Source organism: Macaca fascicularis, chromosome 15 (genome assembly GCF_037993035.2).
Source record: "Macaca fascicularis isolate 582-1 chromosome 15, T2T-MFA8v1.1".
NCBI classification, from domain to species: domain Eukaryota; kingdom Metazoa; phylum Chordata; class Mammalia; order Primates; family Cercopithecidae; genus Macaca; species Macaca fascicularis.
The window spans coordinates 102,397,131-102,414,418 of record NC_088389.1 but is presented as its reverse complement, the minus strand read 5'-3'; the positions used below and the strand labels follow the sequence as shown (position 1 = coordinate 102,414,418).

Genomic DNA, 17,288 nt, shown 5'->3' with positions numbered 1-17,288 from the left:
AGGTTTTTATGAAGATGGCAGATAGACTGTAAAAATTACCATTTACAGTAGAGTAGCCCACAGGAATCGTTTTCTTACCAATTTCACCAGTATCACCTGTACTTGTAACACACGGGACGATCTGATTACATGCCCCCAGGCTTTCACCATCTTGCCAGTTCCATGATGGCAGTGGCATGAGAAAGAGAAGTCTCAGGACATCTAGCTCCCTGCTCCCACAGGCAGCCACACCTGGGAAATAAATCATCATTCTCTCATTCACATCCACCCACAAACTTTATAGTTGCCCAGTTTAAAATAGAGCTTGATAGGTTTATCAAAGTCTATGTCCGGTTTTCTGCAACAGCTTGGGTGTGGATCAGAGGCACAGGTACAAATTGGAGTGTCAGCTTGGTTGGCTGGTTCTTTCTTAGGCCATGTGACTCCAGGGGAGGGGTAGGACTAGGCTGGTAGAGGGCATCCACATAAATCAGCAGGATGAGTCTTGGATCACCTGTCTGGTGTGGAGACTTGCTGTTTCCTTACTGCCCACGTGGACCTCCCCGTAGTTCTCCATGTAGCGCCATCACTGCCATAGGCATACTGAAAAGCGGTTTGTTAGACACTGTATTTGTTGTCCTAAAGTTATAACAGCAGAAGACAATCCATAGTGTTTAAGTCCAGCAGTTCATCCAGTCTGGAGTTTTCTATGGTGGGGGTGCTCTGAAGCTTATAAACGGAGCAGTTTGCAAAATTTGCTTTACTTAAAAGGGTGGAAAATATGCTCGAAACTTTTATCAGATTTAACCATGTAGGAAAAGAGAAAAAGTATGGAACCAAGAACTTGCAGCTACTTATCCTAGATGTCACAGTTTTCCATTGAGTTGCTTATCATTTAGATGTTCTGTTGATTTAAAAACACCCCGGGGCAAAAAGTGCATAAAAGCATTTAAGAGATATATCTGCGTGACTTGAATAGCATTAGTATTATATAATTTACTGTTAATGAGAAGCAGCTAAAGGCTGTAAAACATGTCACCGGCAGCCCATTTTGCAGCTGTGCATTATGTGTTTGATAAAGGCTTTAAGTAAACTCCACTGGATGTGAAAATTATTGAGCTGAGTTTGGTCTGTATTGAGGAGTAAGATAGTAGTATGGGCTTTTTAGCAGATTCAAGTGAGTTTATCAGTAACTCAGCCATACTAAGCCAACACTTAAACTGTGTTTCTGTTTTGACCTGTACTTCTCTGTTTATTTTTTTGGTGGGGGGGAGTCATATGAACAAGTAACTAAAGCATTTGGAGATAAAATGATTAACTAGCTCTGAAGATAACTTGTCATAGATTTTTATTTCATTGAGGTATAATTTACATATAGGGGAATACACAGATCTTACATGTACGGTTTATAATTTTTAACAAATGTATATGACTACATAGTCTCCCTTGAGTTTTGTCTGGGGAACAGGTAATAGTTTTTAAGTGGGGAAAAGAGGAATACAAATAAAGATGACGTTTAACATTTGCCCATTAAATACCATAAGGTTTTGGGAAATTCCCCCCAACCCCAGTATGTCATTAATTGAGTAGAAAGCTCAGGTTGACTTGAGTGCCATAGCTGACAACTATGAACTGTAACTCAGAACTGCTCTAACCTTAAAGCAATCATAATGGATCTGCAGTCGGGTCACGGCAGGGGATGCTGCGATGGCAGGAGCCCTCACTTTGTGATGTCTTTCTTTTTCACTGTGGTCAGGTCTCTCTGAATGTCTTTTTCGGAAAGCCTGGTCCCTGGTTTGAAGATTGTGAGCTGGATGGTGATAAGAACTCCATATTCCATGACATTGATGGCTCTGTGACAGGATACAAGGATGCTTATGTGGGAAGAATGGACAACTACCTGATCCGCCATCCAAGCTGTGTAAATGTTACTAAGTGGAATGCAGCGATCTGCAGCGGGACCTATGCACAGGTAGGCTTAGCAAACGTATAATGCCCAAGTTCCTACCAGCTCCTGCCAGCACTGCTTCTGTGAGAAGTACTCTTCAGCTTTTCAGCGTGATTGACATTTTCCAAAGTGTGATCTATCTTCCTGTCCTGTCCTGTCCTTTCTTTTCTTTCTTTTGATTCATTAGGAGTCATGGACTCCTGGAATTTTTCTTAAAACTCCCCAACTCCAGATCTGTTTAAGAGGTGAAAAAGTGAGTCCCAGAGAGAACAGCTGATTTACCCTGGGTTAAAGTGGTTGGAACATAGTTGGGGCAAGAACCTATGTTTCTTGACACTTAGGTTTTCTTGCCACACTACAGCTGTGCCCTCTAAGAGGTATTTTTATCCTTTGCTCTTGGGGTCATTAATCTCTACTTAAAGAATCTGACTTTTGAGCAAAATATCAGTAGGTCACATGAAAAGTGAGATGTTCCGGGGACAGAGCTGGAGATTAGGAGTGAGTGGATAAGAAAGGAATCTAAGGAAAATTTCCTAATTATATTATGATATAATGTCTATGAAAATATGGAGATGATATCCATTGAGAAGCATCTCTTTGAAGACATTAAGCATTAATGTGTATTGATGCCTAGTATAAGAAGATGAACTAATTTGCAAGGTAATAATATATAGTTAAGAGCACAGACTCTAGAGCTAGACTGCCTGGGTTTGAATTCTGGGTTTGAATTTGTTATTTTCTAAAGTATGCATTGGGCAAGTTGATTAACTACTCTATGTCAGTGCACAATGGGGATAATAGTAATTACTCTCATAGGAGGCTGTTGTGAAGATAGAGTACATGCGTATATGTAAAGCATTTAGCATAAGGCCTGCCACATAGTTCAGTGCTTTGCTGCTCTTAGTATTATTTAAGGAGAAGAGCAGTAAGTTGCAAAGGTGATTTTAATAGTCAAATTTTAGTGGGTGGAAGAGATTGCAGAATGGAGGTACCAGTTGCCCAGGATTTTGAAAGGAGAAGATCCTCCCCTCGCGCTCTGCCCCATGCAGACAATTAAAGGGTAGGAAGTTTTTTTTGTTTTTTTTTTTTGAGACGGAGTCTTACTCTATCACCCAGGCTGGAGGGCAGTGGCACAATCTCAGCTCACTTCTAGCGCCGCCTCCCGGGTTCACACCATTCTCCTGCCTCAGCCTCCCAGGCAGCTGGGACTACAGGCACCCATCACCGTACCCGGCTCATTTTTTTGTATTTTTAATATAGACAGGGTTTCACCGTGTTAGCCAGGATGGTCTTGATCTCCTGACCTCATGATCCACCCGCCTCGGCCTCCCAAAGTGCTGGGATTACAGGCATGAACCTCTACACCCAGCCAGGATTAAATAATAGACTGTAATCCCAGCACTTTGGGAGGTTGAGGCAAGTGGATCACCTGAGGTCTAGAGATCACCTGAGGTCACCAGCCTGGCCAACATGGTGAAACTCCATCTCTACTAAATAGAAAAAAATTAGCCAGGCGTGGTGGTGGGCACCTGTAATCCCAGCTACTTTAGGGGCTAAGGCAGGAGAATCGCTTGAACCTGGGGGCGGAGGTTGCAGTGAGCTGAGATCGCACCATTGCACTCCAGCCTGGGCAACAAGAGCGAAACTCTGTCTCAATGATGATGATGATAATAATAATAATAAATAATAAAAAGCTTTTAGTCTTTTTGAAGCTACAGTTTTGGCTAAAGTTCTTGCCAGCCATGCGTTTTCATGCTTGTGTGCATGTGTGCATACATCTGTCTGTCTGTCTTAAAGTGGCAGGTACGCACTAATGAAAATGTTATATTTTTTAAGTGATCATAAATGTTTCTATAAAATATGTGGTTATGGTAGCTCTTTTATAAATTACCATTGCGACTATCAATATGACATATTTTTCATTTATTCAACATTCACTCAGTAAAGCATTCAGTCCTTTGAATATCTAATGTATTTGAGAATATTAACCTGATCTATATTACAAATCAGAGTAGTAATTCTGTTTTTATTTATAGATGAAGAAAGAAAGAAGTCATCTAATACTCCTCAGGGGGCACTGGGAATGGTAGGACCATAGACCAGAAATTTACTCCTGAGAATTTGAAATTTGGGCCAGAAGCCCAGATCTGCTGCCATTTGTTGTTACTTAGAAATGATGTAGTATGCCAAAAATGGGAGCAATTGGATCTCAAGATAGAATGATCATTATTTAACAATTTGTAACTATTTTTTAGCGGAATATGTGCTTTTTTTTTTTTTTTTTTTTTTTTTTTTTTTGAGATGGAGTTTTGCTTTTGTCGCCCAGGCTGGAGTGCAATAGCGCTGTCTTGGCTCACTGCAACCTCCACCTCCCAGGTTCAAGCAATTCTTCTGCCTCAGCCTCCCAAGTAGCTGGGATTATTATGGGCATGCGCCACCATGCTTGGCTAATTTTTGTATATTTAGTAGAGACGGGGTTTCACCATATTGGTCAGGCTGGTATCAAACTCCTGACTGCCAGTGATCCGCCTGCCTTGGTCTCCCAAAGTGCTGGGATTACAGGCGTGAGCCACTGTGCCTGGCCAAATATGTGCCTTTTGATAACCTGAGGGATAAAGGTGCTCAGGGAGAAAGATGGTGATATAGGGAGAGTTAAGGTTACTAAGGCAGGGGCCAGATATGCAGTGTATGTATAGCCTCATATATATATACACACACACACATATATATAAATGTACATATAAATATACATATACATAAATATATATAATTAAATATATGTTAAACATAAATATATGTTAAAATTAATATATATTATATATTGAATATGTATTTAAATGAAGACAGTCAATAGTCTTAAAAATGTTTCCTATTTTAAATCTTTAAGTGGTGTCAGAAGAGTATTAAATAATTGACGTAGTTAAAAAGGACATAAAATTGAGGAGTCAATATCGATAAGATTATAGAAATAACAGGGAAAAATACAGCAGTATTGTAGATTACATGTCAATACTCTGCAGCTGCTTTAATATTCTGGAGAATTTGGTTACAGATACTGATTTGTTTTAGGAGATTTGTTCTAAGAATTTTCCTTTGTAGGATACATTTGGGGATGGCTTTGTTTTGGCATGGCAAGTAGCTCTAATGCCACTGGAGTACATTCAGGACTTTCAAATTTGTCTCAGTTTAGTATGTTTTTTCAGTTGTTGCACAGTACTTTATAACTTTTTTTTTTGAATGGGTGAAAAATGGCTTTGTGGCCTGATGTAGGTCATGGAAAATTGAAAGCCAAAACTCTAAGATATATAAATTTTTCATCTCTTGGTTTAGAGGAAAATCTCTTAGATTTGAGTAGAGGATATCAGTTTTCACATTAGTTTACTAATTGTTTTTGTATGTGTGTTCTTTAGACTGAGAGATTTCTTTGACAAGCTATATAAGCCACAGAAGTTTTATATTCTGATGAATAAGCTGGCCTGTAGTAGTGGAAGCGATGATGAAGATCTTGGCTAGCTGAGCACATGGTCTGTTTTTACCATTTCTGGTTTAAGTCGGCAGCACTATATGTGGCTTAGGATGTAGTTGGCCGCTGCTCACTTAGTCTGGCACAGATCACAGAATCTCCCTTTTCAAAGTCGAGACACTTGACTTTGTGCTGAAAATGTCTGTTTAGCTATTTAAATTTTCATTCTCTTCCCTTCTTGATTATTTTTTCAAGGTCTATGTACAGACATGGAGCACTCAGAATCTTTCTATGACCATTACACGAGATGAGTATCCGTCCCACCCTATGGTGCTCCGAGGTATTAATCAGAAGGCTGCCTTTCCACAGTACCAGCCTGTGGTCATGCTGGAGAAGGGATATACCATCCACTGGAATGGGCCAGCACCGCGGACTACATTTCTATACCTCGTCAACTTCAACAAGTATGTTTCTGTTACTGTTATTTCAAATAGTTAAGCAAGTGGTAATTAAGTGGAGAAAAAAAATAACTTACATCTCCTTTGCAGCAAACAAAGAAAGCCAATTTTATGTACTTTGCTTCCCTTGTGGGGAGGCTGTATATTTTGTGTTTATGGAATTAAGAGATTATACAAATTGAATCCTGTCATTTCAAAAGCATTTTTTTTTCCTCTGTGGTCAAGTTATTATGCACATTAAGCCATTCAACAATAGGTTTTAATACAGTCTGCGGAATGCTTTAATTCCCTGTAGTTGGGATGGGAAGTAGTTTTCTATGTAGTTCCAGCAGAACATTTGCTTACCTGAAAAATTAAAAGATTTTTGAGGCTGAGTTTAGACTTGTCAGAAGAAAGTGGTGGGACGGATTAGTAATGCCTGTAGGGGCAGGAAGTGAAAGAGTTGGGACATGAAGGCCAGGTATTTGCTAGCCCTGCCCGAAGGCACTATTTTATCCCTTCTTGATTTCTCAGTTGTCTGTTCTAATATCACATGCAATCCAAGGTGCTATTTTTATAATTGATTTATTCAAGTGTTTATTGTCTGTGAGTTGACATAAAGATGAATGAGAGAAGTACTTGCCTTCTAGGAGTTCACAGTAGACAGGTAGAAAAAACTCAAACACCAAAGCTATTTTTTAGTGGACAAATGATAGAGCAACTATTAAATAATTCTGCCTAAAGGAGTTGAGCCAGGCTGAGGTGAGGAATGATTCTGATGAAGCAATCCATCTTGTTCTATTAATAAAAGCACAGTGTTGGGAAAGGGCCAGTTCTCCTGGGGGAAGTGATGGATTCAGTGTGATGGGGACATAGGGTGTATCAGAGGAAGTGACAGAAGGTGAAACTAGGAATGTGGGATGGGACTATTTAGAAAGGGAGGGGTAAACCACATGTATCTTATCAATCTAGATACATGTGGATATTAACCCATGCGACTCCATGAAACTGCTGAGATATGTACCTGAAAAATTGAAATGGCTTGTTCACCTGAGTTGTCATCAAGCCCTGACTTGTCAGAACACTCTTAAAACATCCAGTTGAAATGAACGGAGTAGGACTAGAGCATATAGGAATTCAGCTTTAAGCAAGTCACCTCCAAGGATGATGAACATTGTGGCAGATGCCCTTGTTCTGAGATTGTTAGGGTTCTGGCATGTGCTCTGAGCTGAACCATTACCATTACTGTTACTGTTTTCCTGTAATCCTTGCTGCTGCCCTCTGTGCCCCACCCACACAGTCAACCAAGCCCAAAGGCCAGTACTGATTCCTGCCTCTTCTTTTTCCCTCATCACTCCATCTTATCAGTAACGGCACCCTGTTGGTTCCAGCTCCTAAAGTCATCTACATCTGTCCACTTCTTTCTACCCACAGTGTTTGTGGCTAAGTCAAGCCATCATCTCTTGCCTGGCTCCATGGAGCAGTCCCCACCTCAGTCTCCCCACCTTCAATCCTTAGTCCATATTGTGGCCAGAGTGAGATTTCTGAAAGCCCAATCTGATATCATCAGTGAGTTGCAGAGAAGTCAATGAAAGAAACAAACCATTGTCAGAGAGGATGGAGAAATGTCAAAGGGTGATCAGTACTCTATAAGTTATATTGGGCAGAATTATGAATTGGAGGTGAAGTATGACAATAAAATGATATGCAGTGTTCTTTAAAGTACTGTGCGTACCTTTCCATCAAATACTGAGCAAGTAAAAACATTTTAAAGTAAAAACAAAAAAAAAAGCTGAGCCTAGAAGTTTCAAAAATCCACATGGGCATGAAATTCAGTCATACTTGTTTAATTAGCTGAAACTTTATAAAAATTACATGATGGTCAGAGGCAAAAGGAAGAGATGGACAATTTTTTCCCCCCTCGATTTGAGATAATTATAGGGAAGTCATAGATTTTGTCATAATGCCATTTCTGAAAAATAACGCTTTTAGAAGTTATGAAAGCAGTACTTATTCATTCAACAAAATAAGGAAAATGGAGAAAAACATAAAGAAAATGGAAATAATCTATAGTCCTCCTAACCAAAGGGGGGTAAACATATATAAACATATATAGTATACATATATAGTATATTGTAAACATATATAGTATATTCCCCTCTTTCTAACCTCAAGTTGCTTTGTGCCTATGAATGTGCCATAATTTTTTTAACTTACCCCATGAACATTTAGGTCATTTCTCCTGCCCACCCCCTACTCCCCCTCCCCCCGCATTTTGCTGCTATAGACAATAATTCATAGAACATGTATTCTTTTATATCTTTTGTCTGCATTTTCTTTTTTTTTTTGAGACGGAGTCTCGCTCTGTCGCCCAGGCTGGAGTGCAGTGGCCGGATCTCAGCTCACTGCAAGCTCCGCCTCCCGGGTTTACGCCATTCTCCTGCCTCAGCCTCCCGAGTAGCTGGGACTACAGGCGCCCGCCACCTCGCCCGGCTAGTTTTGTGTATTTTTTTAGTAGAGACGGGGTTTCACCGTGTTAGCCAGGATGGTCTCAATCTCCTGACCTCGTGATCCGCCCGTCTCGGCCTTCCAAAGTGCTGGGATTACAGGCTTGAGCCACCGCGCCCGGCCTTGTCTGCATTTTCTAATTATTCTTTAGTGGGATTATTTTTTTCACTTTAAAACCTAGGTAAGCAACATTTTTTTTTTTTTTTTCTTGAGACAACATCTTGCTCCATTGCCCAGGCTAGAATGCGGTGGTGCAATCTTGGCTTACTGCAGCCTCTGCCTCCTAGGTTAAATTAATTCTCCTACCTAAGCCTCCCAGGTAGCTGGGACTACAGGTGTATGCCACCACACCCAGCTAATTTTTGTACTTTTTGTACAGATGGGGTTTTGCCATGTTGCCCAGGCTGGTCTCAAACTCATGCACTCAAGTAATCTACCTACCTCAGCCTCCCAAAGTGCTAGGATTATAGGCATGAGCCACTCTGCCTGGCTATATGAAGAATTTAAGGCCTTGTTACATATTGTTTAAACATTTTTTAGAATGACAAAAAAGTTCGGGAAATAGTGATGATGATTGAACAACATTGAGAATGTACTTATTGCCACTGAACCATATGGCTAAAAATTATTAAAATGGTAAATTTTATGGTGTGTATATTTACTATAATAAAAAGGTCAAAAAGAAAATGATAAAAAGTGGAAATGCTTTTAACGATTTTTAAAAAGGATTAATTTTATATTTAAGGATACTAAGAAAATCCTATGGCAATTTAGTGATATGCATCAAAAGCTTTAAAAAGGCATATACCTTTATATCCAGCAATTTTCCCACTAGGAACTCATCTGAATACATTTATAAAAGGTAAAATTATATTTATAAACAAAAAAATTCTTTAGAATGCTTTTGCCAGTGTACAGTTCCACTCTTCATATATTAGTGTTTCTATCTTGTACACCTATACCCAACCATCTCACTTAATTTTCTTATCTTTTTAGAGTGTCTAAGTATATTTTATCCAGCTTTTTAAAATGTTCTTTGAAATCCTGTTAAAACTAAGAATTTTTAGGGCTGGGCATGGTGGCTCATGCCTATAATCCTAGCACTTGGGAGGCTGAGGTGGCGGATCACTTGAGGTCAAGAGTTCGAGACCAGCCTGACCAGCATGGTGAATCCCCGTCTCTACTAGAAGTACAAGAATTAGCTGTGCATGGTGGTGTGCCCCTGTAATCCCAGCTACTCGAGAGGTTGAGGCAGGAGAATTGCTTGAACCTGGGAGGTGGAGGTCGCAGTGAGCTGAGATCGCGCCACTGCACTCCAGCTCAAGCAAAAGAGCGAGACTCCATCTCAAAAACAACAACAACAACAACAAAAAACAAAATCAAAAAAAAAAATTTAAAGGCTCGTATTTTTGCTATATATCTATTGATATGAGAAATTTGAGCAACAAATGAAGGTGGGTGATTTGTTACTATGTCATGGTTCAGAACTTCCACTGTCAGTGGCCCAGCATGCCAAAGAAATTTAAGGAGGAGAAAACCATGGGCAGGAAGTGGAAGAAGTGGGGCATGAAGGGCAGTTATTTGCATATGCTATACTGCTTAACAGATAATGGCTCAAGTGTAAACTAATTTTTTTATATTTCTCCTTTAAAGGAATGACTGGATTCGAGTTGGCCTTTGCTATCCGTCAAACACAAGTTTTCAAGTTACCTTTGGCTATTTGCAGCGGCAGAATGGCTCATTATCCAAAATCGAAGAATATGAGCCTGTGCATTCATTGGAAGAACTGCAAAGAAAGCAATCTGAGAGGAAATTCTATTTTGACTCCAGCACGGGGTAATTCAGTGAAACCAGGCAATGAGAATTATTCCTATTTTTCTTTAATGGTGAAATTGCTAGTTCTTCAGCATCGCGGCTGTTTAGTAAAGCAGCTGATGTGGTTAATTCTCTGCACATCTCTATTAGAGGTTTAGAGGGGAACTAGAATGACTCGTAATTATAGTTGGCAGTAGGGATCGAGTGAAGATGTTTGCTGTGTACGTATTAAGGCAATTTAGAGAGAGAAATTATGCCTTGTCAATGAAGAACCAGTAGGCCCAGTTGGAAATTACAATAATTTTTTCCCATAATAGTTCTTCATATGATTATTTACATGTGATCTAGTTCATATTTCAGTGAAAGCTCATTTTTCTCTTCCTGACTTAAGGCTATCTTTCAAGTTGACCTTGAGTTTTTGAAAATCACTGTATAACTGTGGAATATTTGCTTTCAACTTTCTCTAGGCTGCATCTTTCCACTTTTTAATTCCAATCCTGTTCTCCTGGGGTCCTGTTGGTTTTGACTGCTTTTACCCAGTTACAGGCTCTCAGCCTGTGGGCTATGGTAGGCTCCATCTCCTGTACTCTTCCAGCAGGTAGCATGTACCTTCAGCCTCTTCCCTCATGCAGACATTCCTCCTGTATGCCATTGTCTATGCACTATAAAGATACCCATGGAAAGAAGACACATCTCTTCTGCAAACTCACAGTCCATTGAGGAATGTGGGCATGTAAAGCAAGACATTAGAGAGGGAAACGTTGAATGCTCCTGGTCCTATATTCAATGTGCCTTTTGGGCTGCCTCAAGTTCAGCCTAGAACAACCAGTGACATCCTGAGAGGGTGACCCTGGAGCTAATTCTTGAGAAACACTTAGGAGGAGATGGAAAAAGAAATGGGTGAGATGTCTTACACTGAAGAGACAGTGTGCACAAATGCATGGGGGCATGGCAGAACATGGCATTGCATGTTTGGGGAAAGGCAAGAAGTTCAGAGTGGGGAGAAGGGTGGGGAGAAGGGTGACGAGATTGACTTGGGGAATGAAGTTGGGGCTCAGTTGTTAAGTGCCTGGTTAGCCTTTAAATAAGATGCAACTCATTTGCCCTCCCAGTCCCCCACCAGCCAGTGTTACCAGCTTAAAAGTTTTATTGTCGTAATTGTCTCCAATTTTTAATTTTTTTTCTTTTTTTAAGAGACGGGGTGTCCCTATGTTGCCCAGGCTAGAGTGCAGTTCACAGGCACAGTTGTGGCACATTATAGCCTTGATCTCCTGGGCTCAAGTGATCCTCCCACCTCAGCCTCCCAAGTAGCTGCTGCCACCACACCCAGCATTGATTTTCGAGTTGTGATTAGACTTAACTACCTGGACTTTCATTCTGTAGATGATAGAACTTCCAGATTCCCACTTGATTTTCCACAAGAATAAAAAAAAATCCACATTTGTAAGGATAGTCTGGTGACAAGTTAATGATTAAAAGTGTAAAAAGATGGGAAATACTTTCTGATCTGGGTATTTCAAGAATCCTGAGGTCCTAATTCTTTTTATTAGGTTGGTGCAAAAGTAATTGCGGGTTGTGCCATTTTTTTTTTTTTTTTTTTTTTTTTTCATGCTCTCAGTCCGAGAGATATTCGATGTGCCATTTGGGCTGATTTATATCTCATATTCTCAACTTTGTACTGTTTATTGACCTCATATTAAAATGTGAATTCTTCGTCTCTAGTAATCAATCACACTTGATCATGTTTTTTTAGAATCTTGACTTCCTTTGGTTTGGAAGGACTGGGCTTGCTGACAGAGGTTGAACTCTCACCTGGAACTTAGACTTTTTCATTCATCTTGGCAGTGGGAAGATAATTCAGAATGGGTGGGATGGTCTGTTCATTTTGCCTGATTTGGTCCCTTAATATAGACTGAAGGAACCCAGGTCCATCTGCTCTTCGTAAATATCACAGGAATTGATTTGAGACTTTATCTTGCCTTAGCCAAACAAGTCACAGTTCCTGTTTTTATTATTTCAGTTTTGTGCCTTAACCAAAATGATTTATGAACGAGAACAACCAAAAGAATGAACCACACTAATTTACCAAATCCTAAACTCAACACATTATGTATAAAGTGTTCCAAGGAATTTTTGAGCCAAACCAAATTTCATCCCCCCAAATTACCTATCGAACTAATTCAAACCAGAAATCAGCTTTGATATGTTCCAGAACAATGGAAGCAGGGTATGAAAGTATTTCCTAAAGTGTTACTGCATTTGACTTAGGACCCTTGAAGGATAGAAAGAAAACATAAATAACTTTATTCATTTTGTAATTTATGTTTTAAGGAAAAGTTACTATGGTGGAGGAATATCCCTTTTGGCCATGAACTGATTTGAGGAATTTTACACGTTTTTGAGAGTAAGTCTAACCACATGGATTGGTTTCTATTTCGTGCAGGTTACTGTTTTTGTATCTCAAAGCCAAAAGCCACAGGCATGGCCACAGTTACTGTTCATCTCAGGGATGTGAAAGAGTCAAGATCCAGGCAGCCACAGACTCAAAGGACATCAGTAACTGCATGGCCAAAGCGTACCCACAGTACTACAGGAAGCCATCAGTGGTCAAGCGGATGCCGGCCATGCTCACTGGACTCTGTCAAGGCTGTGGCACTCGGCAGGTAAACAAGGATGAAAAGTGGTCTGTGGCCAGGGAGAAAAAGTCGGAGGGTTTCTTTGCAATAGGAGCACTTTTCTTTGAAACATCTATGTTGCCCATTTATGGACACTGCATGGTATCACCTGAGTTTTGGCCCATGCTAAAATGTGAAGCACATAAGAAGCAAACTAGTTCAAATTTATAATGGAGATACGTTCCCCTGTGGTACGTCAGTTTATCCTGAACAACTGCAGATTTTCCACAGTTTTAAATTAGAGGTTACTATGTTGGTCCTCATTTTTTTTCTTTCTCAGATGTTTGATTCTGTTGCGGTATTACTGTTGGATTTACATGCCAGTGATATAAAAAAGATACTTTGTTTTGTTGGCACAGTGTGAAATTTCTTTTCAAAAATACAGCTAATATGAAAATTGTTTCCTTTTTATAAGGTGGAAATCCACTCATATGTTTGAAGCATATGCTATTATATCTATCTGTAATTGAAGTATAGACTATCACATCACTCTGTCATTTTTATTTTTAAAAAAAGAAAGTACAGACTGACTTTGGTTAGAAATGAAAATGCTTCTTCTAACATTCTTGATTAGATGACCTCTAATCAAGAATGACTTGATGACTGGATCTCAAGAAAGCAGTGCAATGAAAGTGAACCCAAAATACGAACTAAAATTGGGCATACAGAAGGGATTTCAAAGGAAATCAGATCAGTTCCAAGTGAAAAAACAAAGGATGGAGCTGCCCTGATTTATATTTCACACAAACAAATATGGGCTAAGGGAAATTGTTCTCAAAGTGTGACCCCCCAGACCAGCAGCATCAGGATCCCTTGGAAATTTGTGGAAAATGGGAATTCTTGGGCCTAACCCTCATCCTACTGAATCAGCAGCTGGGGGACTGGGGCCCGGCAATCTGTTTTAACCAGCCCTGCAGCTGATTCTGATACATGTTCACATTTGAGTTCCACCGAGATTTTTTTTAAAAAGCAATAATTACCACTAATATGCATACTGCCTCTTAGTATGGAGAAAACTAAATCTTTCTTTTCATTTATTACTATCCTAAGTGATTTAAGAAAACAAAATTACTTCCACAAATAAGTTCCATATTTCTCTCTTTTTTTTTTCATTATTTATATCCATTAGTGGCAGTAAGAGCAGAAAAAAAGAGGTGGATTTATGCTTCCCACTAGGATGTATGAGTTTGTTTGTTTGTTTTGCTTTTTGTTGATGTTGTTGAGATGGAGTCTCTCTCAGTTGCCCAGGCTAGAGTGCAGTGGCACAATCTCGACTCTCTGCAACTTTGCCTCCCGGGTTCAAGGGATTCTCCTCCCTCAGCCTCCTGAGTAGCTGGGACTACAGGTGCATGAGACCACACCTGGCTAATTTTTGTAATTTTACTAGAGACGAGGTTTTGCCATGTTGCCCAGGCTGGTCTCGAACTCCTGACATCAGGTGATCTGTCTGCCTTAGTTTACCAAAGTGCTGGGATTACAGATGTGAGCCACCGCACCTGGCAATTTTTTTTTTTTGAATGGCAACTTTACTGTCACAATCTTAGTCTCATATTTCTGAGCCACCTCTATTCTCTCATACAAGTAAAACCAAAAATAAACCAACCAGACGAAACAACACCAACAAAAACAACCCTGTATATGAAGGTTATATGATTCCTTGCCAGGCCAGTTTAATAATAAAATGTTAAAGTGACATTTTGAGATAATGTTTGTGGGGAAGTATATTTTCTAGCCTAATTTTCAAGCTGGATTTGTTAAGAGCCCTCAATATTGAAGAGACTTTATATAATTTATAATAAACATTACAACTTATAAAAATAATTTAAGTATCATTGGAAATATTCTAGGCCTATGTTGTTAAATGATTCCATGCACTAATACTTAGCATTCTTTATCTTTTGTGCATGAAGCATTGATCAGAATTCATTTTTTAAAAATGTTTTGATTATTGACTTTGCACAGTTGCAAAGTAGTTGAAGTATCTGGGAATATCACTTCTACTTGAAAATTTGTGGGTTTTCTTTTTTTTTTTTTTAAATATAGAGGCGGGGTCTCACTATGTTGCCTAGGCTGGTCTCGAAGTCCTGGGCTCAAGCGATCCTCCCACTTTGGCCTCCCAAATTGTTGGGATTACAGGTGTGAACCACCACACCCGGCCTAATTTTTGTTCTGACTGTCAAAACCAAACACATGTATATTAGGAGTAAATAGGAAAATTCACAAGGGTTTTTGACCCCAAACTTGGAGACTTCAAAGAACTATCCAGCTTCCGAATGCTACTTGAGATCATTTTGACTGTTTATTTTTTGTTTTTTGTTTTTTTGAGATGGAGTCGCACTCTGTCACCCAGGCTAGAGTGCAGTGGTACGATCTCAGCTCGCTGCAACCTTCATCTCCCAGGCTCAAGCGATTCTCCTGCCTCAGCTTTCCAAGTAGCTGGGACTACAGATGTGTGCCACCTGCCTGGCTGATATTTGTATTTTTAATAGAGACAGGAGTTTGCCATGTTGACCAGGGCTGGTCTTGAACTCCTGACCTCAGGTGATCCGCCCACCTCAGCCCCACAAAGCACTGGGATTACAGGCGTGAACTGCCGTGCCTGGCTGATTGTTTATTCTTGCAGGGAAGTTGTTAACATTGGCTTATATGGACAGTGTACCTCTAAGTGTTAAACTGTGTGAGAGTTAAGTGTTTCTAAATGAGAAGAGAGCCTTTAGGGAGGAGATAGGCTTTGGAGACTGGGAATGATTTGGAGGAGTACAGGGAAAAGGGAAGGGCATTCTTGGGAAGGGAACAGCATCAGCAAAGGCAGAGTAGCAAGAAAGAGGGTGGAGTGTTTGTGGGAAAGTGAGGCCCTGCCTGAGTGTAACAGAACAGAGAGAAATAGGGGCCTATCTGTAAGGCCCGGCTCTGTTTATGGAACGCTTTGCAGGTCACAAAGAGGAGTTGAGACCTGTGCGTGTACAAAGTTAGTAAATGTTTCTTAACAGGGTAGTCCTTGTTATCTACACTTTCCTCAGTCCTAGAGTGACTGAGGGACCATGGTCTGAAAAAAACTTTAAAAAATATTTGTGCCTGTTTTTCCATAAAATGTTTACAAAGATTTAAATATAAAGCACATTTATGTAATCACTTATGGAACTGAAGTGAACAAGAATAATATTTATTTGAAACTGGTGTTGCTCCAAAAAATGAAGAACAAATATATACTTACTGTGTTAACAATATCAAGATGGAATTCTAGGTCATGAAATACGTACAAAAAGTTCAGAATAAGAAATACAACCACTGGCTTTAATTATAATTAAGTTCATATTGAGGGAACCTTTTGGAGGAAGGTAAGAGTTGCCATAAATATGGAACATCTTCTCTGTCTAGGTGGTGTTTACTAGTGATCCTCATAAAAGTTACCTCCCTGTGCAATTCCAGTCACCTGATAAAGCAGAAACGCAGCGTGGAGACCCGTCTGTTATTTCTGTAAGTACCGTCTGGCGTTGTCTTAGTCTGTTCGAGGTGGTATAACAAAATGCCATGAACTAGGTAACTTATAAACAACAGAAGTTTATTTCTCACAGTTCTGGAGGCTGGAAAGTCCAAAAGCAAGGCATCAGCAAATTGAGCGTCTGGTGGCCTGGTTCATAGATGATGGCGCCTTCTCATCGCGTCCTCACAGGGTAGAACGGTCCAGGGGTCTCTCTCAGGCTTCCTTTATAACAGCACTGATCCCATTCATGGGGGTTACACGGTCTTTTTGTTTTGTTTTTGTTTTTGTTGAGACAGAGTCTTGCTTTGTCGCCCAGCCTGGAGTGCAGTGGCCGGATCTCGGCTCACTGCAAGCTCCGCCTCCCGGGTTCACACCATTCTCCTGCCTCAGCCTCCCGAGTAGCTGGGACTACAGATGCCCGCCACCTCGCCCGGCTAGGTTTTTGTATTTTTTTAGTAGAGACGGGGTTTCACCGTGTTAGCCAGGATGGTCTCGATCTCCTGACCTTGTGATCCGCCCGTCTCGGCCTCCCAAAGTGCTGGGATTACAGGCTTGAGCCACCGCGCCCGGCCTACACTGTCATGTCCTGATCACTTCCCAAAGATTCTGCCTGCTAATACTGTTACCTTGGAGATTAGGATTTCAACATAGAAATATTTGGCAGGACACAGACATTCAGACCAAGGCAGATGTGTACACTGTCACAGCTTCTTGCTTTTTTTATCTTCTGTCTTGGTGACAGGAATTACTTCTGGCTATAGTCACTGGTTTGTAATCACATTCTCTATTATTGGTAGCAAGCAATACAATAGAGATATAAATACCTCCTAAACATTTGTGTTTTTAAATAAATTTAAGAAATGTTTTTTCCTGAGTAGATTGTGTTTACCCATTAACCTTATTCTTTGAAACTTAAAATAAGCTTCAAGGTTGTTTAAGATATGGGAAATGAAAGTTTTAACATCTCTTCAGCCTTTTA

General features: G+C 40.1%; 1 protein-coding gene across 4 annotated transcripts in view; it reads left to right on the top strand.

Annotated features, from left to right (window-relative positions):
* CEMIP2 (cell migration inducing hyaluronidase 2) overlaps positions 1 to 17,288 on the top strand; it is an 87,233-nt gene that overhangs the window by 59,587 nt on the left and 10,358 nt on the right. For all 4 annotated transcript variants that reach the window (XM_015437275.3, XM_005581919.4, XM_005581918.3 and 1 more), the window contains 5 exons: positions 1,736 to 1,951; positions 5,646 to 5,854; positions 9,989 to 10,171; positions 12,594 to 12,813; positions 16,204 to 16,302. In XM_015437275.3, coding sequence (XP_015292761.1) covers positions 1,736 to 1,951; positions 5,646 to 5,854; positions 9,989 to 10,171; positions 12,594 to 12,813; positions 16,204 to 16,302 — 927 coding nt within the window. The remainder of the gene's footprint in view (positions 1 to 1,735; positions 1,952 to 5,645; positions 5,855 to 9,988; positions 10,172 to 12,593; positions 12,814 to 16,203; positions 16,303 to 17,288) is intronic.